General features: G+C 47.1%; 1 protein-coding gene across 1 annotated transcript; it reads right to left on the bottom strand.

Moving 5' to 3' along the window:
• Window positions 1–993: 993 nt before the first annotated feature.
• Window positions 994–26,842, bottom strand: LENG8 (leukocyte receptor cluster member 8). Its single transcript, XM_084805556.1, has 15 exons — window positions 26,455–26,842; window positions 22,178–22,355; window positions 21,382–21,492; window positions 20,193–20,306; window positions 18,841–19,120; window positions 17,029–17,167; window positions 11,980–12,165; window positions 11,021–11,338; window positions 10,434–10,562; window positions 9,946–10,234; window positions 9,109–9,210; window positions 7,293–7,361; window positions 6,179–6,308; window positions 5,207–5,414; window positions 994–2,715 (listed from the first exon to the last, which is right to left on the bottom strand). The coding sequence occupies exons 1-15, from the start codon at window positions 26,490–26,492 to the stop codon at window positions 2,553–2,555; spliced, it is 2,454 nt and encodes an 817-aa protein (XP_084661682.1). The 5' UTR covers window positions 26,493–26,842; the 3' UTR covers window positions 994–2,552.
• Window positions 26,843–27,601: the final 759 nt, after the last annotated feature.

The following is a 27,601-nucleotide window of genomic DNA, read 5'->3' as shown; positions in this document are numbered from 1 at the left end:
TGGGTTTAAGGACCTTGACAGAAAATAACTTCCAGTTCCATTTTGATTAACTGCCTCGAAGACTGGTCTTCTGAAGATGCAGTCTAGTTTTGACATGCACTTTCTATGGCACACAAAGGTGATGTCCAAATAGCTGCTCCTGTTTCAGTTGAAGGGTGTTTAGTTCTTTGGATCAACTAGAAAGCAAGTGAAGCAGCCTCGAAGTGCTAGATTTTGTGGCTGTTTGCACGTCACAGCGGCATATCATAGGTTAATTAACCCCAAGATATGCAGGGATGCGTGCTGTACCAGCCACTTCCGTTGGTTGGAGGCTGTTTGCAGAAACAAAGTGGCTCACTTCCCCATGAATCATGGATATTCTGCCATTACATCATAAGCTTCTCTTGCTCAGGTATACTTTTTGTTTGTTTGAATTAACTGCAGCAACATGACAGGTAAGGTACACAGGCTACACACTACCCCAAATACAGTATGCCCCAAATCCTGGACTAGTACAAACCTGTTTTGTGTTGCACTCCGTTATTGGAGACACCAACCCAGCTGGAACTTCAGGAGTCTGTTTCCCATGAGATGACCATAAGGGTTAACAAATAGCTATGCCTGAACTACAAATTGAAAATGGGAATATGCCTCAATTGCCTTTACCAGCAGCAGAGGTTTCCAAGGAAGCAGGGAGAAAGACATGAGCTAAAAACTAGCGGCAGCAGCTACAGAGCCAGTAGGAAAACTTTCTACAGGCAAACTCAAAGATGCACAGCTTTATAGACCTTTCCGCTCCCTCCTAAAACTGGGGGCAGAAACACTTCATTTCTACAGAGCAGGTTACTCTTTGGGGTATCAGACCACATGCACAGAGAAGCCAGACTGGCATCACCCCCTGCACCAAACCCAGCCCCCATCCTCCACTTTAATCCTAGAGACAGGAGCCCTGCCTCTGCTTGGGCACTTAACCATCCTTGAACAGTACTGCAACAGAGTTGATTCCACCGATTTCTCCTTGTTTAAAAAAATGCTTTTAATCAAATGGAAAAAATTCAGAGGTTTCTGAAAAGGAAAAGGGAATCTTTGAAAAATCCAGCCCAAGCCAAAACATCCCAAAATTACACATGTTCAAAAACAAAAAGAGAAAGAAGGAGTTAGAGCAAAGGAGGATAGAGAGCAGGGGCAGGAGGGAAGAAAAGCTAGAGAGACTAAGGGTGGGAAGGAGGGGGAGAGAGGAAAAGGAAAATAAGACAACTGGACAATCTTTTAAAACTTTAAAACAAAACTGAAACAATGTGACGGAAAAAGTGAAAATGGGGTGGTGCATTTTCTGAGTTTACCTGTAAAGAACTGAGGACAGAGGGAGAAAAATAAATAAATAAATAAAATTAGCATGACAACTCCAGAGCACAATAGAAAACGAGGAGGTTCCGAGGATCAGCTTGCTTGGTGTGATTCCACAGCTATTGCTTATTGCCTTGATTTGATTCTCTTCACTTCATGTTGCCACATCCACAAGGGTTTTAATTACAAAGAAGTCTGTTACAATCTCCTCTGCGTAGGAAAAAGTCTTTGAACTGGTAGGAAATGTGTGAAGGCAGATTTTGCTTTGCTCTTCCCTCCTCAGGCTGGTTTTTTGTTTGACTGGAGAGGTGGTATCTCTCTCGTGCTTTTTTTGGAGCCAGGTCGTAGCTCGGAAGAGGAAAAAACTGAGACAGCGTTAGTTTTTGAGGAGCACAATGGAGAACACAAAATGCGCACACAGAACAACCTGGATTTTTCATCTTCAGAGAAAACCATCTGTTAAACTCATCATTATAAAAGTAGAAAAGCATAGTTTTTTCTCTTAGAAAACAACAGTTTTCCTAGCATTATTTACAACTTGAAGCTTCTGTACAAAATCATATTCCACATATTTACACAAAGGAACTATTTGTTCTCCTGTACCACTGCCTTCTGAGAGGTTTACCAAGTGGAATCTAGATGAAATTATGCCTCTAGAAAGGCATATTATGCCTCTAGAAAGCATAAAACTTTCTAAGGTTTTAGAAAAAACTTCCTGAACACTCTTGTGAGGGCAAAGGGATGGTAACACAAGAGACAGTAATTAAATCCATATCTCCCAAGTAATTCATTTACAGATCCCTATTCTTTCCCAACCCCTTATCTCAGCAATTTCTGACCACTGGACGATGGAGGGGGTTTTGCAGCTATGTTCTCTCATGCATCTTGACACGAGGGGAAGAAAAAACACACCAGATGATCATAACCTGATGTAAAACTACCCACACACACCTCCCCACCCCACTGCTGGCAAAAAAACATTATTGTTAGAACAAACTCTCTGTTCTTCTCCGTTCCTGGTTGTCTTAGACGCCATCCGATGTCCATGGATCTTACCCTCTTCTATCCGTGTGCGGTGTGGACAGCGGGAGTGGTGGTAGAGCTAGGCTCCAGCATGCCCACGGCAGCTAACTGAATTTGGTTTTATATACATATATACACACACACACACACACATATATATATATGTACATGTTATAACAGGGCAGGGCAGTGGGTATATGCTTTCAGAAATTGGCCAGGACCGCCAAGCTCTGCTTGCAGTCAATCTTGGTGGCGTCGGGGCTAGTATACACAAGGGACAGAGCTGCGAGGAAGGCTTGGCACTCCTCCTCGCTCTCGAAGGCCAGCTCTGACACAACGTAGGAGACGGGAAGCACCGGACGGAAACTGAGGGAGATAAAAAGAGACACTGGTGAATGGGAAAAGGCAGCAGATGAAAGGCAGGCTAAGATGACAAGCAGAATCCTGCTCCTAGTTTGTAATTAGTCACCGTTTGTTGCCTTGGCCATATGATGAAGCCAAATGAACTTTGAAGTTTTGCTGAAGTTCCTAGCCCTCAAGAATGTTAAGGAGAGTTTGAAATGGCAGTGGGTTCTATGAGATGTGCTCTCAAGGCACTGCTTAATTTGCACAGTTGCGCACACCGACTGGTCCCAATTGCAAAGACATGGGGCTGGCTGCGATCATGGAGGCATCCTATCCTCTTACTCAGAAGCACGTTCAGGAAGGCTGCAGATTGTTCTAGGTTAGAGATTCTTAAACTACAGTCCTGCTGAATGGAAAGCAGTGAATTTTGCACTTAGAAGCTTTTTTGAACAGCCTCTAGCAAACAACTAATATGGAGGTCAACCTTGGATCTCACAAGGCTTCTGAAAGAGTGGCTCCCCTGACCACTTGCTGATTATGTTTGGGACATAAAAAACTAGTTTGGTCTGGCTTCCTTCACACCTAAGTAGCTACACCAGAGGGAGGAAGGATAGGGATGCCCAGGCCTTGCTGTTAAAAAAACAGCAAGTTGGTGTTGAAGCAGGAGCTCTCCCAAACCCTGTCAATGCAGGGTAGGGAGGACCAGAACTTGGGGGGGTGGGGGGACAGGGCGCTTCCTCCCACTTAAAGTGCTAAGCTTAGAAAAGTGAACAGAGCTGTGCCTTCAGAGCAAGTGGGAGAAGTAAACCATTCCATGATACCCCCCTCCACTGATAGAGAATTGACTTTCTATGGCTCCAATGATCAGAAGTGACTGCACGACAGCCCATCATGGCTTAATTTACCCACAGACGCTTGGCTTGCCATGTCATGCGAACCCAAACGGCAGGGGCTGTTTGAGGGTTAGACAACCTTTGACTTGTTTTAGGGTTATTTCAGGGTTGTCTAACCCTCACACATCCTCTGCCTTCTGAGTCTCCACGATGTGACAAGCCACAGCAAGCTCGGCGCCATATGAAAATGGTGCCCGCAGGCACCTGGCACAACAAAACTCCCTACAGGTAAATTAAGTCACGGTGGGCTGTCGTGATGTGCGAACAGGCTCAAGGAGTATTTGGGAAAGGAGTCAGGGAAGAGAATGTGGTTAGGATTGTACAAATAATACAATCCTCTTTTAGGACAAAGCAAGAGCTCTCACAGAAATTGCTCTCTTGTTCTCTTAGCATCTTTTACCAGGCACAGCATGACAATGTATCAGAGCCGTCACACCAACAACTTGCGGAGTCAGTTTGGTTCCCATCTGTTGGTCCCTTCCTGACTCAGTCCAAGAATCCCTTTCTGTACCACATCACTGCCACTGCCCTGATCCAAATACTGAAGTATTTTGTAATATTTGGGTCAAGGCCACATATTTGTACATCATCTAGCTTTCAAGTGCTTATTATCATAATTATTTCCCCTACTTGTAATGTGCATGAAGCACATGTCGCTGCACTGGGCAACAAAATTGGGAAAGGGATAGGGTCTGGAGTGGGTCCTTATAAATGGAAAACTCCCCTCACATTTATTGTAAAGTAAATTGAATGAGCATCAGAAGCACCTCTCAGCACAAATGTACCGGCCCAGATCACTCGTTTCAATGGAATGTGCACTCAGATCCCCATCGGAAGGCATATCCAAGTGTACATCCCACTGAAAGAACTGCAGTGTGGAAAGATGGCATCCATGGTCAGATGTGCATGCAATCGAAGCCCACGGTTCCCAATTCAGCAAGTGATAAGTATGTCAAAGGCTGATTTCATGCATGGTTCTCTTTAGCTTGATCAGGCAAGGATGTGTGGGGTGAGATGTGGGGGAGGAGCACGAACAAATTCCTCTTTGCCCTCCTACTCCCTCTTCAGAAAAGGGATGCAACAGAAAAGATAAGGAAAAAATACAAACTATGAAAACAAATCTCATAGATCTATGCTGGTAATTATTACTTCTGAAGGTCTTTCTCTGTCCAGGCCATCTTTGTTTTTTTGTTTTGCTTTGCTTAATGGCCCCTTATTCCTTCATGTAACCAAATAAAACTTCCGTGTACTTCCTGTCTCAAGTGAAGATGGTTTTTAAATCACCGCTTCTCAGTCAAAGCCTTCTGTGTAAGAAGACCCTTGGATCTCTCTAGTGGGTCCTACACCTGGCCCTGGTGTACAGCCAAGTGGCTACTTAAAAGCCGAGGAATCCATGGTGGCCTTAGCAGAAAACTACTGCTCTACTTACCTGCCAAGGGCATGGGCCTCTCAGCGAAGGCTGCAGGAACATAGTCCTATTCCACCCACCTCTCTCTACAGGATACTAGCCTGCCTCTGACCCACACAGAGTTGGGGTAGGGAGGAGAAGCAAGAAAGTGCAGGTGTGAGGCATTCTCCCCACCCCTCACCCCAGGGATGTCTGGTTCAGCTTCACATACGTTTTGATCATGGCTTTGAGGGCCGTTTTCCTCTCTCGTTCAGCGAACTTGTCAATGAGGTAACCGGACATGCAGGGTGCCTGGCGGTGCAGGCAGAAGAAACGGTGGTAATTGGACAGGGCCCAGGCAGCTCGCAAGGCGAGTGCATGTGCCACACAAGGGTCTGCTTTCAACTCTTTTGTCAAGTATGCCAGCTCTGTGGTGATGTCTGCAGGGGAGAGAAAGAAGAGTCACCACCAAGACCCATTTCTCACACAGTACCCCGTTCCTTGCTTCATGTCACCACCCACAGACTTTGGCTTAAATATTTAGGCCTACTCTCTACTCCCACATATAATTATGATTCAGTTTGGCCTGGCCTGGCCTATCAACAAGGGGTTGGATCCAGATTTATACTGGATCAGTTGCGATGAGGGAAGTGAACTTTGCCCTTGCCTTCCCATGCTACACAGACTCAGGAGATGCTGCTGAATGGGGTGACCTGTGCTGTGTGGGGGAGGGGGATCCTCAAAAATCAGGGAGGGGAACCTTTCCCAAGGGGAGTCCTTCTTCTTGCAGAAGGTAGATCCTGGATCTAGCCCACGAGCAATTTCAATCTGTGAATGCAATTAGGCAGGAGTTTTAAGGCCTTTTCTCCACCCAGCCAGGTGCTTCTCTATGGTTTATATTGTAACTTTATAGTCATTTGAGGGCAAGGTTCCTGACATACTAGACAATCTGCTAGTGACAGACACTGATGGGGAGAACACTATCTTTTGCTGGAGCAAGCTTTGAGGAAGAGATGCTGGGGCTGGGTGTTGATAAGTCCAACCTGTAGCGAACACATCTGCCTCCCATGGCCAAAGTGGCTACAAGAACACATTTCATGGAGAAAAGCTCCACAAGAACAGGGATCCCCTAGTGCTGAAGAAACTCTGAGAGACTAACCTAGACCTACCAGGGACTCCAGTGTCCCCCAGCCCCACCACTCACCCCCTGAGTTATTGGTGAAAATGTAGTAGAGGACGCGGTAAGCAGTGAATTCTCCGACGTTTCCAGGGAGGTTCTCTGAATAGAGGGACTTCAGCTGTGTCTGGCACTGGTTGAACTCCTCATGGTCACCCTGGAGAAGATAATTCATCACGGAAGAGGCTTAAGTTGCCATACACCACTACACCTACTAGAGCCAGATACAAACTTATCAGTCCTGTATAGCCTGCCTCAGCCAGCTGGATAGGCTCCCACCGTCTTTCCGCCATGTAACATGAACACGATGCATGATGGGGGCCTTTGATCTTCATTGGTTCTGCCCTGACTAGGACAGAGAAGGGCTACTCTTTATGCCTCAAACACTAGCTGTATTCTGTAATGTCACATATCTGTGCCTCCCTACCTCAAAGGGGACACAAGGTCTGCATCTAATGACCTAAGAATGTTCTACTCTAATCTTTTACAGGACGTAAGTTGTACAAGAACTAATATTTGAGGGGAGCGGAGGAAGTAATAAACAGCCAGTCAAGGCAGAGGACAGACTAGGAGAGGAACAGGGCATGGAAGTTCCTCTCCAAGGCAATCTCTGGTTTTTGATTCTGTGCAAGAAATTACTGGCACATTTCTAAAGTTCTCCACAGTTATGCAGCATAGAAAACTAATCCCCACACTCCTTACTAAAAAGCAAAAGGGAAAGCTGAGCTTCTCCACTTTCAGAATACTTTAGTGAATCCAAGAGACTGATGCCCACTAGCTTTTCTACTAAGAGAATGGTCTATCGGGAATGGTCTGAAGGCATACCATGAAGCAACCTTGCTGAAGCTAAGCAATTCTGGTTCTGGCCAGTACATGAATGGGAGACTACATAGGAAATCCATGTGTACTGCCGTGAGTTCTATGATGAAAGCAACACAGGAAATAAAGCAAATATTTATTTATTTCACTGTATTTACTATGTTTATACCCCACCCTTCTTCTAAGGAGATGAAGGTGATGTAGATGGTTCCCCACCTCCACACAAATATCCTCACAACCACCCTATGGAGTAGGTTAGACTGAAAAATATTGACTGGATCTCCTCAGTACTACTCTAACCACTGAACCAGGTAGCTCTTACCTTCTCCAGTGCTATCCTCGCATGAGTTTCATAGACCTCCACAGTGAATTCTGTACGGATACCCTGAACCTAAACAGGGAAAAGAGTGTTACCAAGGAGCTGTAGTAGCTTAAATCTTCACATATTGGCAATCAGTGGCTGATTTCTCATTTGCGTTCCCACACAGAAGAGGAGGTTTTAATATACATGGTTAAACAAAGTGTATGGTAGACTCAGAAAGCTTCAGCTCAAAGTCATGTCCCAGCCGTGTGCAATGGGTGGAAAAAACTTTGGGGAAATGATCTGACCAGAAGCAGGGTTTGTCAAAATAGAGGCATAATGGTGTTCCAGCACACAATGAAGTGAGGAGGGAGCTTGAAGGCTCAGACATTCTAAACCTTCACAAAAAATGGATGACCCCAAATAATGTATGTTATAATTTGTGCCAGAATAGGCAGGGTAACTTTAGATGTAAAATACCTTAATATATTAAAAATAGTATTTCAAGTCTGTTTTGTCCCTTATTTGGGCTCAAAATGGAGCTTCAGAGACATAAAACTTCAGTTTTTTAAATGGGATTTTTCATTTGTTTAGGACTTGGAAACATGAGGTGCAAGCTATCTTCTCTGTGGATAGTAGCATTTAATGCAGCACCCCCAAATCATGTCTCTCCCCCTACCTCCCAGTAACCCAAGTTAGAACCTGGAAGCCAGTAAAGACTACTATTAAAAAAGTAGACTCTTACTGGACTAGCGTCACCATTCTGTTAATGCCAGTTGTCACTGTGGAAGCCCCGGAGGTGCAGCAGGGCCACTGATGCAGTCGGCACCCCACTGCCACAGCTATGAATGTCCTCATCAGTTACACAGGAAGGGGCATGTCTCCTCAGTGGTCCTACTTCACCTCTGGTGCTTCCAGAGTGGCATGTGGCATCCAACAGCTGTTCCAGAAGGCACTTCTCTTCCTTAATACTTAATGACAGGAAGAGATCAGCCTGTGTCAGATGAAGGGCAAGAGGAATGAGTTGCTATTAGCTGGTGCCCCACCCATGTAATGTCAAAGCTACCCAACATGCAAAGTTACACATCAGCAGTTCAGAGCGAGCGAGCAAGTGGGTGAAACAGCATCTGGTGGCACATGTACTAAAATCACAGGAACATAAAAAGATGGCACCTCTTTCTCTGCTGCCTCATAAGCTTTCACTGAACAAGTAACGGCATGGCCAGGTGCAGAACTCATGGACCATTCCAACACAGATGAACTGTGTGCAAAGATAGCTTTTCTCACACAAAATTTGGGTTGATTACCGTGACCTGCATAGATTATGTGTATGAAGTCTGTATTCATTTACTGTGTGTAGTGTATTCTGCTTCTGCAATACCTAGCAGGGCACTGACGCCCCAGTCTTGCCCTGGCCGATGGAAATCCTATTCTTCCTACTTCTGGTTTTTGATAATTTCACTGGAAATCTCATTGTCAAACACACTTTCAAGTCAAATGTTAGAAAGCAAGCAGCAAGCAAGCAAGCAAGCAGAGCCTAGTCTCAGGATGCCAAACTGCGCATCCAATACCAAATTTCACGCTTGCACAGAATATGCCCCACACATGCATACACAATTCTGCTCTAACCAGAAGACCTAACTTCCCTTCTAGAGAATCCCAAAGTACAAACTTCTAACTCCCCCACCTAAGTAACTAGCAATTACAAGTTTTGTTGGCAAGCAGTAACTCAATATATTAAGACCTCCTTTCTAGCTCACCTACCACAGCATGGTAACCCCCCCCCCCCACACACACACACACTGACCCCTACCCTCCAATGCCAGAACTAGCTTACTGTCAGGTCCTGTCGGATGGATTTCATCTGCTCACAAGCATAGGCGTAATCTTGCTTCTCTTTCCAGTGGGATTTCACCATGGTCAAGGATTTTTTAAGCACCTGGGAGGAAAAGAGGAAAGGGTCATTTAGAGACACCAGGCAAAAGATGATGCAGCTCACCAACTCTGGAGCAAGACAGGAATTTACCCACTGAAAACACCCTTAGAACAGGAACAGGCAGGATGCCAACTGTACTCAACTTTGGGATGGGTGATGGAGAAATGGCAACCACTGCCAAGGCTGGCTGTTTAAAGGCCTGTATCCGAAGAATCTTCACAGCAACTAACAACAGTATCAGCAAACGGCGTTCATACCTAATAAAACCCCACTTTCCTCCCTACAACAGTGTGTGTCTCCTCCTGTCCATCGGTAGAGTGTGTACTTCAATCTGCCACTCAGCAGCTTCATTGTGGAAAGATATTCCACCAGCTTGCCCATAAGAGCAGGAACAGTGGGCAGAGCAAGGGTGCAGAGAAGAAGCGGAGCAGGCAGTGGCGTATTCCCTTTCTTTGCACGTGTGTATGAGGGCTGTATGTCAGTGCCTCCTTGTGCCCCCTCTGTTTGGTACACCATCTTTTTTTGCATTTGGTATGTGGGCGTTTGTGTCTCTCTCGTGCACATGGCCTGTTCCGCGTTTAGGACTTTTTAATGTCTTTGATATAATCCTATTAGGGTCTGTTCTCCAGAAACTAACACAGAAGGTAAAAAGGCCAAGTGGAAACAGCTAGAGCCCCTGAAGCAGGAAGGAACAAGGACGCCTCTGGGAGAAGCCTCCTTTGCCTAAAGTTTACTCACCGAGACAGGTCGGACGGTGGAGGGGTCTGGTGCACAAGTGAGGCGCAGGTAATGTTTGGTGATTTCCTGGCAGGTGCCCACGATCTTCAGCTCATTCCAGTCAAGGCCATCAGAGCCAGTGGTGTCAAGGCTGTTGATTTGCAGGATAAGGGGCTCCAGGCGCAGCTTTTTGGAGTGGGCTCCATGCTGGAAACGGGCTGCCCGCCGCTCCTTCTTGAACTCCTTTTCGGGATCTTCATAGTCCATGGTGTTGCGTTTCCGGTTGCGCTTGGAAGGCCCTTGATCATGCCTGAGGAAACCAGATTGAGATCATTTTGGGGAGCATGTGCCATTCATGGAAAAGGCCCAACTGCTTACTAGACTCAGTTCCTCTAAGGATCAGACAGAACATGGTAACTCCCCACAGTCAGTCTTATTCTAATGGTCTTTCTTTAACACACACTAGCAGCTAGGAATCACACGGAAGCTCCTTTCCCCACCCAACTTGCCTTTTTCCTCGCTGGCCTCTCATTCGGCCTCTATCCATGTGGCCCCCACGGCCCCGGTTTTTCTGGGCATTCCTGCGGCCACCCAATCGACACTCATTGCCAGAATAGGAACTGTCCGAATCAGAATCACTATTTGAGAGGGGAAGAAAAGAAGGGGATTCACTTCTAACCCTTCTACTCACATTAAGGCCATGTATATCAACGCCATTTTTTAAAGTGCTGAACTTTTAAAGTAAACAATAAAATTGGAAAAAGAACCATAAAATGGTAAAAGAACACCTGCTCCACTTGGTCACGCTAACCTTAAGAGCTGTTTGTGCAAAGGACGAATCAGAGAAAACAATCTGGATTTTCCAGGACTCCCAGCTTGCACTTCCCTTTAAAAAATAAAAATGAAACTCTAGCTCTACTATAAAAGAAAATATAGTCCTGTCAACATTGTGCAGGTGAAGATTAAATGCACAGCATCCATGTTCTCTTCTCTCATGCACACCAGCCAATACATCCCTTACTAACTGATATATAATTGCAGATAGCCTGAGACACCTGCTCCATACTGATTCTGCTGCTTTTGTTCAGTCTCTTACCTCCGTCGGAAGTGGCGGCTGGGAGACCGTGATGAGGACCGGGACCTGGAACGTGAATCAACACTTGAGGATGAGCTGTTCTCCTTCATGAAGACGTTGCGATTTCCGAATTTAGTGGGGAAGCCATTTCCACGAGCCCGACCAGTCCCAGCTCCCCCACTACCTCCTCCTCGCTGGGGCTGAGAGCTGCCACCACCACCCCGTTGCTGCTGCTGGGAAAGGCTGGACTGCATGGAGGTGCGTGGAGAGTGGAGAGAAGACACTTCCCAGCGTTGTGGTTTCTTTTTGGGGCTTTCAGCCATGTTGTCTCGGCTCAGGCTGCAGAGAGAGTAACAGAACTGCTAAGTCCACTGGATTACTTAGGTGCAAACCCTTATTTGCTTCTCATAGAAAATCTGTCATGAAATGTCAGGAAACACGGCCCCCAGTATTCCCCTCTCCCCATCCCCTAGATCTCACTCAGAAGCCAGTCCTAAGCTCTATAACATTCTATAACATTCTACCATCTCACGTACGCCATTCAGGAAGTGTGTTTGCCCACCCAGTCCTATACTAAATCACAAGTAAGAGCCACCTTGGTGTAGAAGTTAGTGCATTGGACTAGGACTGGAGAGACCTGGGTTCATATCTCCACTCAGCCATGAAGTTCATTGGGTAACCTGAGGCCAGTCACTATCTCTTTGCCTAGCCAGCATGGCCAATTACTGGTGTGACGGGAATTGTAGTCCAACAACAAATGGAGGGCCACAGGTTCCCAACCCATCCTAATTTTACCTCACAAGGTCACTGTGAGAATGAAATAGTGTTGGGGGGTTGGGTGGGAAAAAATGTGGACCATGCTCCGAGTTCCTTGGAAGAACGGTAGGATATACATGTAATAAAATAATGAATAAAATCAACCCTCCCAAGTCTGACATCCAGAAATCCCAGCTTGCCTCTCTGGCCCTGCAGCTACTCACCCTGGAAGCGGCTCTCTGCTCCAGTCGATTGTGTAGGCACTGCCATCCTGCAGCCTGGCTTGTAGTACTTCCTTGAGCAGCTTTTCAGTGCGATCTTTGTCCTCCTCTGATTCACAGGCTGTGAAACAGCGCTGGACGTACTCCTTCATGTCCTGTGGCCAGTCTTCTGGCTTACCTGTCGAAGAACTGCAGGAAGAAATGTATTAATACTTCCAAGACCCCAGTAACATATCCCCATTTACCTTTATTTGGACCTCAAGCACACTGTGGAGGCTTTTGCCATGTTTGGGGCAGCGGGGGGGGGGGGGGGAGATAAGCAAATGTTTTGGAGGAGCACCATCTTGCAAAATACATGAGTTCCAAGTGTCTGTGTGTGTGTGTGTGTGTGCGCGTGTGCGTGCGTGCGTGCATGTTCATCCAGGTTGCTGGTAAGACCCAGGGCTGCTTAGCTTAAGGAGGGCAGCTGTCTCATGTGCCCTCAGACCATGACTTAACTGTGTTAGGCTGGTAATTATGGTAGCAATTGGCATTCTGGAGCTGAAAGACACCCACAACTACACACGCATCATCAAATACAATCCAAAGTTTTCTTGAAAACTGCCAAGAAAGGAGACTCGAATATCTTACAGGCAACTTGTTTTGAAATCCAATATGCTCAGTTCTTTCAACATTATTAGCCTCTTATCTCCTCAGCCAAGCTCCTTGTGGGCCATGACACAAAGAATGGCTGAGAAATCCTCCTAGGGCTAAACAAGATGATGTTCCAGAGGCTTCCACGATAAACATAAAGGCCTCTAGAGTATCCTCCCATTTAGCACCAAGATGTGCTAAATGGATGTGCTAAAAATTGTTTTGCTTTGAATTTCTGGAGGATTCTGTTGTGTTTTTAGGGGTGGGTAGCCTGCCTGATAGGCGGGAGTGAGGGGGCATGTGTCCACCTGATGGAGGCAGTGGGGGGAGTGTTGGGGGCCAGAACATACCGAGGCTGAGCGACAGGTGCTGGCGGGACGCTAGGGGCAGGCCATGCCAGGTAAGGGGAACAAAGAGGAGATGTGTAATATCTGTCTCCTGTTCCGGGCCTGTCCAGAGCCAAAGGATGGCTGGGGGAGGTGTGACTCCATCTTCGGGCCTTTGTTTGCTGCTCTGCAATGCCAGGTCTGTTATGCAGAAAATCTCCCTCATCCATGACATGATCCTGGATAAGGGTGCAGACCTGGCATGTATTACAGAGACCTGGCTGGCTGAGGCCGCTGCTCCAATCTGGTGGCCATGTGTCCAGCCGGACTTTCGTATGCACAGCAGCCAAGGACTGGGGATTGGGGAGAGGGAGTGGCTGTTATCTACCAAGAGTCCTTGGTCTTTACCAGACCCCCTCTCCGGGAGACCAAGGTTGCTGAGTGCATCTACTGGAGGTTGGGCCCGAAGGGCAGTCAGGGGATTCTGCTCGTGTACCCTCCACCCCGCTGCACGACTGACTCCCTGGCTGAGGTGCTTGAGGTGGTCTCTAGTGTGTGTGTACAGTCCCCTAACTTATTGGTGTTGGGGGACTTCAACGTACATTCAGAAGCCGTCCTCACAGGAGCACCTCGGGACTTCATGGAGACCATGGCTTCCTGGGAGCTGTACCCTATTCCACCTGGGACCACCCATGTAGCCGGTCATGCGCTAGACCTTGTGTTTGTTTCTGGAGAAGCAGGGAGTGATCTGGAAGTCGGGGGTATAGCCACCACCCCCTTGTCATTGTCAGATCGCTATCTGGTGACGGTAGACTTCTTGGTTCCACAACCCCTCGGCAGGGGTGGAGGACCAATTAAAATGGTCCGCCCCAGGCATCTTATGGATCTGAATGGATTCCTGAACACACTTGGGGATTCTCTGGAGCACGCCAATGGCCACTTGGTCGAGACCCTGGTGGGTGGCTGGAATGCCACAATCACTGGGGCATTAGATTGGGTGGCTCTGAAATGCCCTCTCACCCTGAACAGGGCTCAGACTGCACCATGGTTCAATCCGCAGTTACGAGCTCTGAAACAGGAGGTGAGATGGCTACAGCGCCGGTGGCCGAAGCCTCACCCCAAAGACGATCAGACACGGGCTAGAGCTATATCTTCAGCCTATCATGTGGCGGTGAAGGCAGCAAAAAAGGAATATTATGCTGCCGGTATCGCATCTGCAGAGTGCTGTCCCAGGAGGCTGTTCCAAGTGGTCCAGAGCCTGGTCGGTCCAGTGGCTCCGGAACCACTGCAGCATTCTAAGGCCTCCTGTGAGGCGTTGGAAAGGCACTTTGCAGATAAAATTGATCGGATTGGGAGTGTTATTCCGTGCACTGTGGATACAGTTGGTGAGCAAGAGGCGGCCTGTGGCAAACCAGTTTTGTGGGATCGGTTCCAGCATCTTCCTTCTGATGAAGTGGACAAGGTGCTTTCATCTGTAAGGCCGACCACCTGCTTACCTGATCCTTGCCCATCTTGGCTCATTATGGGCTGCAGAGAGAGATTGGGTGAGGGGATCAGGGCGGTGGTGAACGCCTCCCTTGAGGAGGGAGTGATGCCATCAGCCCTCAAGGAGGCAGTGATAAGACCGCTTTTAAAAAAGCCCTCCTTGGATCTCCAAGTTCTGAACAACTTTCGCCCAGTCTCAAATCTACCATTTTGGGGCAAGGTGATTGAGCGGGGGTTGGCAATGCAGTTGAAGGCACACTTGGAAGAAGCCGATTATTTAGATCCATTTCAACTGGGCTTCATCCTTGGAGGATGATATGAGGGCGGCTCTGATAGGGGCGAATGCTCCTTCCTTCTTCTCCTCAACTTCTCAGCGGCTTTTGATACCATTGACCACGGTATCCTCCTGGACCGCCTGGAGGGGTTGGGCATTGGGACACCGTACTGCAGTGGTTCCGGTCCTTCCTCTCCAGCAGGTACCAGAGGGTAGCACTGGGAGAGGAAGTTTCGGACACATGGTCGCTCACTTGTGGAGTGCCACAGGGTTCCATCCTCTCCCCGATGCTATTTAACATCTATGTGAAGCCGCTGGGGGCTATCATCAGGAGGTTTGGGGTGCGGTGTCATCAATATGCGGATGACATGCAGCTCTACCTCTCGTTCAAATCTTCACCAAGGTTGGCCGTAGAATCCCTGTCCAAATGTCTGGAGACAATGAGTGGTTGGATGGGGAGGAATAAGCTGAAGCTGAACCCTGACAAGACGGAGGTACTTTTGGTGGGAGACAAGAGGAGGCTGGGGGATGTTGACCTGGTGTTGAATGGGGTACAGCTACCCTTGAAAGACCAGGTCCGCAGCCTGGGGGTCATTTTGGACTCCCAGCTGTCCATGGAGGCTCAAGTGTCAGCTGTGAGCCTGACAGCACTGTACCAACTCCATCTGATACGGCAGCTGCAACCCTTCCTTCCCAACCATCTGCTCCCATCAGTAGTACATGCCCTGGTCTCCTCTCGTTTAGACTACTGTAATGAGCTCTACGTGGGGTTACCCTTGAAGACGGTTCGGAAGCTGCAGCTGGTACAGTACGCGGTGGCTCGCCTGATTAAAGGCAGCCGCCGGCGTGATCACATCACTCCAGTGCTGAAGGAGTTGCACTGGTTACCAGTTGTTTTCCGGGCCAAATTCAAGGTGTTGGTTTTGACCTTTAAAACCCTATATGGTTCCGGTCCAGCCTATCTCAAGGAGCGCCTCCAGCAACACCAGACAGGCTGCTTAACAAGATCAGCCTCGGATGGCTAGACTGGTGGGGACGAGGGAGAGGGCCTTCTCTGTGGTGGCCCCCACTCTGTGGAACCCCCTCCCTAGGGAACTCTGCCATGCCCCCTCTTTAATGAGCTTCCACCAGGCATTAAAAACGTGGTTGCTCAGGCAGGCATGTGGGGTGGGTTAGGGTATTTTAGAAAATGTTTTTACTGTAGAATTGTATTGTTTTAAACTGTTTTATTATATACTTTGTACATCGCCCAGAGTGGCTGGGTGACCAGCCAGATGGGCGATCGATTAATTAATTAATTAATTAGATGTGCCAGCCAGCTGGGAGAAAACTTAAGCACCCTGGCCAGCACTGCTCTCTGGCTTCCCTCCCTGACATCACTGCTTCCCTCTGAGTGCATCTCAGCCCCACACAATAAGGTGTCCAAGAGGCCTCTGTCCTTCTGCTGCCATGTCCCTCCCAGCACCCCCACTGTGCAATGAGAAGATGCCGCAGGTCACTGCTATGGATGTTGTAAGCATCCTGCACAAATGCAGAGTGTTCTCTTGCTTTGTGCCTGTGATAACTCCAGAGGCCTCTGCAGCGTCTTTTGATTGCACGTGTATGCATTTGTGCACACATATCCATGCACGCTGGGAGGGAAGCCTCAGGGATGCGGCACAGGGGCAGAGGTCCAAGAGCTGTGATGACCAACCAGAAGGCAACACTGTTCTCAAGCTTCCCTCCCAGCTGGCAGGCACCATCTTGGGTGGGATGGGGGCCAGGTGTGTGGCCCTTGGGCTGGCAATCCCTGGTTCAGACTTCGTAACTGCCAGGTTAGCCTCAAGTGAATAGCAGATACCAAATAATTAAGGTGTTTTACTTCTACAGCCTCAACATCTTGCTGTTCAGAGTCTAAAAGCCCTGGATTACACAGAACTTAAAAACACAATCTTAATACTACTGTGGCAGCAGGATTAGAAGCGGGGAGCAGCAAGAACGTGTTTTCCAACTTCTCTCTGGAATGAGGGCTAGAAGCTTATCCAAATAAAAGCTAGGGACACTCAGAAATCTGGAAGCCCCACTAGCATGCAAAAGATCAGGAAGTTACATGAAACACAGCTCTACAAACTAGAGCAGGAGTAGGCAACCTGGACTATCAGAAGCCCCAGCCAGCATAGCCAGTGGTCAGGGTGTCTGGGGATTGTAACTGAAGACATCTCAAGAGCACCAGATTGCTTACTCCTGACCTAGAGATTCGCCCACCACCAAACCAATCTCCTCCCTGTGACTAAAGATGCTGCCACCTACAACCTAAACACCATCTGTGAAAAAAACTGAGGAAATCATGCACACCTGTGATTGTGGCGTTTCTCAGGATTCTGCTGAGAGCCAAAGTTGCCATGCTGCTGCTCTGAAGAGTTGAAGTTCTGATTTGTTACCACAAAAGGACGTTTTGGGAGGTTGAATTTCAGACCACCAGACCCAGGTGCTTCTGTTTGGAAAAAGAGTTATGTGGTGACTTTTTAAAAAAAGGAGTTTAGCCTTCAGCCTCCTACAGGAACAGATCCTAGCAGCCAGCGCAAGAGAAGATTCCTTTTGGTTACTGTGGCGACAGACACTACCACAGTAGAATCCAATTTCAGTTATACAAAAATGCTTTTATTCTATCAATTCACTGAGATCCAAGATTTTCTATTATAAGTGACATGTGGCAATCTATTACTGAGTAGTGGCCTCATGCATCTCAGTAAAATTACAGAGAAACATGAATTCTTCTCAGTTAAAGCACAGGAACAAAGGATTATTTTAATTATTGGGAAACTGAGTAACTATTTTGGACTGGGTAAATCAGGTAACAGAATTATTCATTCACAAAAAGGCCTTCCTACAAAGGAAGAGGAATGCTCTTCCTGAAATATAAAGGAGTATGTTGCACTTTTTATAGCCTCTATGGGCTGGATCCCCTTCATGGATCACGGCCTTGTTGTGGCGAAGGGGCTTGCGTAACTCAGTGAAGCCATAAGCTATGCCGTGCAGGGCCACCGAAGACGGAGAGGTCATGGCAGAGAGAACCTGGAATGTCAGATCAATGAATCAAGGTAAGCTGGAGGTGGTCAAACATGAGATGGCAAGATTGAACATTGACATCTTGGGAATCAGCGAATGAATATGAACTTGAGCACGCTCCGGGAGAGAGCGCAGGACAGGAAGACCTGGCGTGCTATGGTCCATGGGGTCACGAAGAGTTGGACACGACTGAACAACAACAACAATGGGCTGGATCCAGACTGAGTTGCACAGTTCCCACTGAAATCAGAGGGACTCAAGTCATGGCTAACTTGTCTCACTGATTTAAATGGGACTTAAGTATAACTAACTTAGGTTGGATCCAACACAATGGCTGGAATCCAAAGAGCTTCTTGTGCGAGTGGAAGGAATTTCCACTTGCCCAATAGGATCCCCAATCTCTGCTGGGCTTGGTAGCCAATAATGGTTGCTAGTAGCTGGAGAGATTTGGCTTTCTCGCTTCTTGCTTCATAAAGCTGAAGAAAATGCATCTCTTTTGTATCCACTGCCCAGCAAAGAGGAGTGGAGGGTAGTATGTATGTCTGTCGGATCCCGTCCGTGCCATGAGCCTTGTGCCATTTTAAAAGGGGTGCAATCTGCCTCACTGTATTGCCAGCAGCAATTTAAAAAATGATGACTCCTTATCACAGAATACGCTAGAGGTTTTTCTTGCTCACCGCTGGAATGGTCACTATCGTATGGTCACTACTGTTGACCTTGAAACTGTACTTGTGAACTCCTAATAATATACGAACTAACACAAACCAGAGGTACTACTACAGCAAACAGAAAGCATTTCATACAGTAGTTTTTCTTTAGCCTTTCAAATCTTTATATTTTAACAAATTACAGTAAGAGTTAACTGGTTAAAATCAAAGCTTTGAATCATGCCAGAGAAGAGAGGATTTCAAATAGTTTGCACACAGTGAATTCTTTAGACCGCAACTAGCATCAAGATCCAGTAATATATCTTCCACCTTCCAGCTCCAGCCAACTCCCTCTCCCAATAACCAAGTGCCACAACCCACTTCATTTCCCCTTTCTCAAGAATACTGAAGTTCTGCTCCCACTGTCTTCTTCTAGCCCCCAGAAACTCACGTTTCATGCGGTTCCAGAGCTGCTGCCCTTTCTTGGGTTTGGCTGCATCCTGGTAGGAATGCTGCTGCTGGTTGTAGGAGGCATTCGATTGGTTTGGTTGGGAATGTGGCCCTCCAGAAGGCCCACCCTGCTGCTGCCCCCCGGAGCCCATGGGATGGTTGCTATGCTGTGAGGGATGGCTGGGGTGCTGCATAGGGGACTGTGGTGGGTTGGGGACTTGCATTTGCTGCTGCTGGCTTGGGTAGGACATCCCTCCATCTTCCATGCCTGGAACTGGAGGCTGGGGGAAACAGAAAGGAGATTTGTGCCATTGCCATCTCTGAAGCATGCTCTTTGACAGGAAGCATTAAGGATGCCGAGGCTCAAATTGGCCAGGAGCGGGCAATCTGTGGCCCTCCAGATATTAAGACTACAACTCCCATAATTCCTGACCACTAGCCATGCTGGCTGCAGCTGATGGTAGTTGGAGTCCAACAATATCTGAAGGGCTTGAGTGGTTGTTCATCCATAGAGGGCTGAAAGGTTGTCCACCCACCTTCAGTACCTATAGAGCCCCATTCCTCTGCCTGAAAACTTACAGCCCCAGCTCCCTGCTTTCTTTCCTCTCTCAGAACAAAGGGGAAATGTCAGAACCCCGCATCTGTTTTCTTTAGCCTCTGGACACACAGGCACATGTCTATGTACTGCAGGTCTCCTCCATCACACCCCAGTCAGGAATCACTGTACCATCACTGCAAACTTCTGAAGCAAGGAATTATTTGGGAAGCCAAAAAAGACAGTCATGAACCAAGCTGCACAGTACAATAAACATCTGGCTTTGCCCACCAATAGCCTACATCAAGGTGGCAGCATGACCAGAGGCTCTAAGAATCAGAATTTGGCTAAGTCAAAGATGGACAAGGTTGGGTGGTTGAATGAAAGGCAAGGAAACAGTTGTTCCTTTCTGCAGTCTTTAATGCAGGCACATCCTATTTTGCAGAGAAGTCATTTACTGTAGCAATGAAAAGGCAAACTATCTAACAGCCTCTCCACACTCTACCAGACTTCTTCATTTGAGCTGGCTCTTCGCAGTAAGACAGTACCCGAGTTTTTTAAATGGACTTTGAATCTTATTGGAATTTGGTTGTGTGTGTAGAACAGCCTGGTTCCCTCCAGATGCTTTGGACTTCAAGTCCCATCTGCCCCAACCAGCATGGCCAATAGTAAGGAATGTTGGCAGCAGTTGTAGTCCAAAACGTCTAGAGGGCACTAGGTTGAGGATGGCTGATGTAGGGTGTTTCCTCTACTCTGCTTAAAGGACAGAAGGAACAATTACTTGGAGAAAAGCCAAATACAAATTAGGTATCCATTACCTGGTTCATGTTCCCTTGGTGCTGTCCAGGAGCTGGTGGCTGCTGGGGTGTTGCAGATGAGTAAGAGCCCGGGACACCATATTGTCCAGGAGAGCCATACCCAGGGTAGACATTCTGTGGGGAGGGCAAGCCATGGAACAGACCAGTAGAGAGATATTTAATAAAATGGGCAATTCACAAGTAATTTCAGTATAAAAGTTCTCTATCCCTCTAAAACAGCCTTCCCCAACTGGGCACTCTCCAGATGTTTTGGACTACAATTTCCATCATCGGCCATGATGGCTGGGCTGATGGCAGCTACAGTCCAAAACATCTGGAGGGCACCATGTTCGGGAAGACTGCTCTAAAGAAATACTGTATAGTTAACGACGGTGGCCAGAAATTCATTTCCCTCCAAACGGTTGGAGGGGCCCTCTTCTGCATCCCATCAGTGCGAGACATATACTATGGTGGGATGTGGGAGAGGGGCTTCTCTGCTGTGGAACCCTGGTTATGGAATGCCCTCCCCTCCAAGGCTTGATTGGTGCATACACTGGTTTCATTTCGGCGCTAAGTTAAAACATGGCTTTCCACTAAAGCCTTTGAGGGCTAATTGAATTCCCTAAAGCTGCACACTGTTTTATTGTTTTAGATATTCTAACTGGCATTAGCTTGTTTAATAGTTAATATGCTTTTAGCCATTTAAATTATTTGTTGCTTTATACTGTTTAAATTTATTTTATCTGTATGCCACTCAGAGATCTCAATGATATAGGGCGGGATACAAATGTTTTAAATAAAAAAAAAATTCCCTGAAAAGAATTTTCTGCCCTGTTCTCCTCCCTACCCCCACCTCAGCAGACTTGTACCATTTAATAAGTTTCCAGCCATCTTGACATCCAAAGGAAGGTGTATCTGCTTCAAAGTTATTTTGAAACCCTGCGTTTATCTCATAACAAGCAGGCATGTGCTGGAACAATTTGCTTCTATGGCACACCTTGCTAGCAGTTGGGATTATTTGGTTAATCTGTAGTGGTTGTGAAGGGCACAGGTGAATTGCAAATGATGTGGAGGATCCACTTGTGAATCCCTCCCTGCCCTGGAATTCTAGGAACCTGGCTGTAAACATCTCCAGCTTTCCAGCTGAGAGATAATATGATCAGGCATTCTGGGAGAGAGCTTAGGAGGTCGGCCAGCTGTTGTTACTCACCATAGGGTAATAGTAATTATAGGGGTAGAGGTAGCTGTACTGCTGATACCACTGGTAGTACTGCTGTTGTTGCTGCTGCTGCTGCAAGGACTCCCCTTGCTGAGCTGTGTACTATGTAAAGAAGGAACACAAGTGTGTGTCATCAAAGGATGCTCAGGAAATTATTTAACCTTGCTAACATGGAAAGAGCCAGGCTATCTGTCCAACAAACACAGGTTCCAATAATGCATACCCCAAATGTTTCCCCAGAGAACTAAGGTTCCTAGCCCTTTAGACCAGGGGTCCACAGCCTTCCCAAGTCAAGAAGAGTCTGTTCCACATTCTTCCAGTTTACACAAGACCCAGCCACAGAATGCTGGTAGTATTCATGCTTGTTTCCACCTATGTGACAAAGTGCTTTGGAAATAAAGACTGAAGTCAAGGCCATGGGACCTTGTAGTGTGCCCTCCATTGCCCACCCCCTAATATGGCTTCTGAGCAGAGTTCAAGCTCTTGCTACTATATTAAGACTACATTCCCAAAGGTTAGCCAAAAATAAATAAAATACTTGTACAGTATCGAACAGGCAAAGCTGCACACCAAGAATTTTTCTAAGCTCCTAGGTTAGTCTCATGTGGGTAGAAGGTAGATGACCAGATGTTTTGAATTTCAACTCCCAGAAGCCTCTGCCGGCATGGCCAATGGTCAGGAATGCTGAGAGTTGAAGTGCGAAACATCTAGAGGCCTACTTTATGCCCACCCTGCTCTAAGATATGCATCCTTGCCAGGCAGTCAAAGAAACATCAAACCCCCTTACCTGTGTGCTAGCCTGCCCATTGGTAGCACCTTTATTGTTGCCAGAAGCAGCGGCAGCACTGGCTTTGCTAATACTGGCCAGTGCTTGACGGGCTTTCTCCCATTCAGGGTTTTCATGCATTGGACCTTCCATTCCATTCTCTCTCGTACTCCCGTTGCCCAAGTTGTACTGGGGAGCCCTGCAAGACCATATATTGGGAAAGAAGATTAGTGAATTCCAGGCTCAATTTAATTTCCATTTATCAGTAACATAACAATTGATTCACACAATGTTTCCAAACTTTATGTTTGCCCAATTTACAGGCCTGATTGCTCATGGCCACACCAAGTGATCTGCACCCAAAAGGTGTCATCAGAAAGCTCATGGCATGCCACTATTTATCAAGAGACTCAGAATTCAGATTTAAAGGCTTCCCTACTCCTTCTTAATTCATAGTAACTGCAGTCAAGGCTGACCAGACCCAGTGCAATTTCAGATATGTTTCACTGCCTGAGGGCTGAACTCAATTTTGGAGAAGCTCTCAGGGGCCACATTCCAGTGGCGGGCAAGGCCGAAAGCAAAAGATGAAGGGCTAAAAATACAGAAAATACCAGCATATTGTAGCTGAAAGCTCTTACTACCACTAACTAAGCCTTAGGAGAGGCGTTTCAACCTTTTAGAATGGGGAAAATACTGCATAAAAGCTGGGAAACCCCCAAACGGTTGGTGATTGGAGGAAAGGGGGTAGGGCCATCCTGGGAACCCTGGAGGGCTGGACTGGGTCCCCAGGAGGGCCAGAGTTGGCCCCCAGGCCTGAGGTTCTGTGCTAAATCAATGCCAAAGGGCCCTAACAAAGGGTATGAGACAGGACCAGGCAGAGCTGGTTCACTCACAAGGCTAACAGAGGCCCATTGTGCCATCAGAGCTGATCAAGGAATGGTATCAGCAGAGGCAGTAAAGGCACACAGATCAGAGGCACAAGAGGAGATTGAACACCATTAGTTTCAAATAATTGTGATTAGGAGTGGGGCCTCAATTGCTCTTGAATCCAGGAGGAGTGGCCTCAAATCTCTCCTGACAGGTCTATGCTCCTCTTTTCTTGGATTTGAACCAATTTAGATCTTAATCTCAACCACTATTATTTAGAACTAATCATATACAAGATAGTCTTTGTTTTATTGTTTTCAGAACGTTCAATTCAGCCCTGAAGAGAAGCCCATAATCACTACTAGCCTGCAAAAACTTTTTATGAGGCTGGCTGCCCCCACGCCTATTTTGGTCATTTGCAGCCTACCCCACCTGCAAAACTACCAGGTTTAGAAGCCCTCCTACTGAGTCGCCTGGACATAACTCTTATTCGCCAAAGGCAACTTGTTAAAGTTGGTCATTTGATCAGTCAAAAGAGACCTAGTCGTCTGACTAGTGAAATATTATCAATTTTTAATTTTTAAAACATTTTTTATTAGAACAAAAAACAGCAACCTGTAATAATCAGCAGAATTGACACTTAGGCTAATTACAGATACAAATTAGTTAACTGTAACTGTGAAACAATGAAATTTCTAGACTTGAGACCAACCCCTCACAGGAGTTTTACATAGCACACTGCCAGCCACATGAATGGGGTACTTCTGGGTCCTTGCTGCAAACAAGCTGGAGTCACTAGTGATCCTGGCCTACACAGTGACCTTTGCCAGTGATACTGACTGACCCGGTTGGAATGTAATGACAACCGATGGGTTACAGGGAGCGAGTGCACTGCCTCCTGCTCACTCACGGTTTTTGTTTATATCCACTTCACAAAACATCCCAGAAACACCCCGTGAAGTTGCCATTTTAAATATGCAACCCCCATTTGGGGGTTGTCGTTTCATGCAAACCCAGTGAGCATAGTTATGTGAAGGTTTGTATGACATGACAATCCCCGAGCAGGGGTTGCATATGCAACTTGGCGCTTGTAGGTTAAATATTAAATAACCCAGGATGAACCACAGTATATTGTCTGAACCTGGTCCATGGGTTAAAACCTTTGGTTATTTCCCTGTCAACAACCCAGAGTTCTGGGTTTGCATGTCACAATGAACAACCCAGGAATGTTCTGTTCTGGAAACGAGATGCAAAGCAGAAGGGGCAAGTGGGCAGGAGGCAGCATACTTGCTCCTAGCCCTAACTAACTATGGGCTGCTTAACCCATAGCTGGTTGTGATGTGCGTGCCAGGTCACTGTATTCCTGTTTGGAGATGCCTGCAGTTCATAGCAGGTGGCCAGTGAAAGAAACTTTGCCATGCTGCTGAATTTTCCTTGGCTGCTGCAAGGATGGGAGGCAAGCTGCCTTCACTCCTGCCCTCGCTAACAAACAACACCATAATGTAAGGTGCCACCTATACAGCAGCATTCTTGGGTTCATACACTATTTGACTGTGACCAAATAATTAGCAGTCAACTGATATCTGACTGGTCAATTGTCAAACCCAAAAACCAGGAAAATGGCTGCATACAAGCCTGCCTTAATTCTGAGTGTTTCAGCTCAAATTATCTTTCAGAAAACACTTTACTGTCAAGAGGGAAATAAGCTCACTTTTATCTCACAATGATATGAGACACTTCTAAGACATGTCTGGCTAAAACATCTCTTTCAGAAGGATAGCAGTGTTAGTCTACTACAACAAAAAAACACCATGGTATCTTGTGTCACCTTTAAGATTGCAGCAAGTGCCTTTGTGGTGTAGAGCTCACTTAGGACACAATCCTATGCATGTTTAGACAGGAAACAAGTCCTACAATTCCCAGGATTCCCCAGCCAGCACTGCTGACTGGGGAATGCTGGGAGTTGGACTTTTTTTCTGTCTAAACATACATAGAATTGTGCCTCTAATCATGAAGTGGACTCTAGCCCACAAAAACCCATGCTGTAATAAATCTGTTATGTCTTTAAGGTGACACAGGATACTCAGTTTTAACTTTCAGGAGTGTGGGAAGTTTGCGTTCAAAGTTAAGTGTCTCCCCCCTCGGCAGCCTCTCAATAATTCATGACTCTCAATATTAAGTATCTGCATGAGAGGTTAACGTTAAGTACCTATCTTTTTCCTTCACTCCCCTTCCCTTGTGTGCCTTATTATTTTAGTTTGCAAACCAGAGGGTGGGGCCTGTCTCACTCTTTTTACTGATGTGAGCCACTCAGAGAGACCACATTTGTCTGAAAAGCAGAATAAAATAAAAAATAAAATGAGTCACTGTTTTTTCTGTTATTGTTCTATTAAGTATTTGTATTTAATTAACTTTTTAGATTTGTTAGCCAGTTTGAAGGCTCTCAAGACAGAAAAGCCTAGATATCATTATAAATATTTTTAGACATTTATAGGCCACCCTATAACCAAGTTCTCAGTATGGCTTACAAGAATAAAAGCAATTTGAGAATACATACAACAAAACAGGTCAACAAGAAAACTTGTTGCCACGGTTCAGGCAAACCACCTTACCTCAACAAAATAATGACAACAAAGCTTAATTTTTGCTTGCCCAGGGACAACTATATTTTGTAGAGGTGATAAATCAAGCAAATATAACACTCGCCCACATCTGGTGACTAATGGAGTGGAGGCTTGAAAAAAGCAGACAGTATACATTGCCTCCCCTGTCTTTCTCTTGAATGCCTTGATGGTCAACTATGCAAGACCAGCAGGCTTGTGATATCATCAGCAATATGATGTCACAAGTTGAAATGCTGATCTCAACTTGAGCAAAGTCTCAAAAAAGCTCTGGATGTGTCCTCACTACAACTCTACAATTTAAAGGCGCAATCCTATGCATGTTTAGACAGAAAAAAGTCCTACAACTCCCAGCATTCCCTAGCCAGCTAGCTGGGGAATTCTGGGAATTGGAGGACTTTTTTTCTGTCTAACATGCATAGGATTGCAGGACTTTTTTCTGTCTAAACATGCATAGGATTGTAGGACTTTTTTCTATCTAAACATGCATAGGATTGCACCCTAATTCTACTTAACTAACACCTGGAAAGGGTTTGATTAACTTGTTCTTGAATTTCTTCTCAGAATTCGTAAGTATTGGGGGGGGGGGTATTTCCCCTTTCCCAAAATGGCAATGTCTGGCTGTCATAACATGTTCACTTTTAAAAGTAGCTGGGGCCACCTCACTTCAAAGAAAAGATACTGTCTTTCAAAATGGAAATAAAGTGTCCCCCAACAGAAAACCTTACACATTTTGATAGCCCACCCCAACATCTACCTTAATTCCCCACCAACCATTACCACCAAATTAAAGCAAGCTATTGCAATCACCATTCTGAGGCACGCTGATCGCCTATATTAGCAGCCATCCCTGAGTCCGTGGAACGGTGAACTCCAGATGCCAAACGGCTGCAAAGTCAATGCCTGGGAGAGCCCTGAGCAGCGACACCAGTGCTTCCCCTCTTTCTTCTTCCGCAGGTAAAGGCCAAACAAAGGAAGTTAACCAGGCAAGATGAACACCACACTCTCGGCAGCAAGCTGCAGCGCCGCCTTGCTGGTAACACCCCTTTGGCACCCTGAAATCCACTTCCTGGGTGTTCCTTTCCACCACAGGGAGGCAGGAAGCTTGACTTGTTGACAACGCAGGAAAGACTGGTCAGGAGATTCCCCTCCCCCCCCAACTCCTTCAGAAAAGAAGGATTGAGACAGGGGCAACTATGTACTCCTCCCACCCCTTTCTAGAGCCTTGTTTTCCTCCCACCCTACTTTTTAACAAATTAACACTGCGAAGGCACTTGCCCTGTAACACGATCCCTTTCCGAGATGTACCAAGATCTGAGCACCTCCACACTTCACAGGCAAACGTCCCCAACCCCCTCCCCTGAAAGAACCCACCCACCCCTCTACACCCACCCTGCCTTTCCCTCCCAACGACCCGTCGTAGCCGCGCAGAAAACACTGGGGCGGGCGGGCGGGCGGGCGGGCGGCCTGGCTGGCTGTCCTCCCTGCCTGCCCCTCACCTCGTTCCAGGCCCCAGTTGCCCACTTACATCCGGGTCCTTGCTCCCCTCCCCCACCCCTCCCCCGTCTGTCTGTCTTCCTTCCTTCCTTCCCCCTCAGCCTAACAGGGCAGAGCGAGCGATCTCTCGGCTTCACCCTCGCTGCTCCTATGGCGCCGGGGAGCCAACGTGGGGCGCCACAGTCCGAAGCGGGGCGCGCTGTAAGCCACGGGATCCCGCCCGCTCAGGCGGAGAGAAGAAGAAAAAGAGAGGGTGCCTCTCGCTTTCCAAGATGGCGACCGCTGACTCTTCGCCGCTTACTCCGTCCGTCTGCCTCCAGCCAGACTTCCGGTTGTCCGGGGGGGGGGGCGGGGCGGGGCGGGGCGGGGCTGGGGGGGGGAAGAGAGTGGGCGCGTAGGCGTGCGCCGTGGCGTCACAGCGGCTGACGCCGCAAGCATAATCCCGGCCGCTGCGCTCTGT

This window comes from Heloderma suspectum, chromosome 6 (genome assembly GCF_057233095.1).
Source record: "Heloderma suspectum isolate Gila_16-S chromosome 6, 16-S_ref, whole genome shotgun sequence".
In the NCBI taxonomy this organism is placed as follows: Eukaryota; Metazoa; Chordata; class Lepidosauria; order Squamata; family Helodermatidae; genus Heloderma; species Heloderma suspectum.
Note: the sequence above shows the minus strand (reverse complement) of the source record. Positions and strands in the feature narration are given on the sequence as shown.

Coding starts and splice junctions, on each gene's coding strand:
- LENG8 (XM_084805556.1), bottom strand. CDS start 26,492: ATGGCTGCTAATATAGGCGATCAGCGTGCCTCAGAATG. Junction 19,121..20,192: donor ACCAAGGGAACATGAACCAG/GTAATGGATACC, acceptor TGTTTCCCCCAG/CCTCCAGTTCCAGGCATGGA. Junction 2,716..5,206: donor CTCAAAGCCATGATCAAAAC/GTATGTGAAGCT, acceptor TATCTCCCTCAG/TTTCCGTCCGGTGCTTCCCG.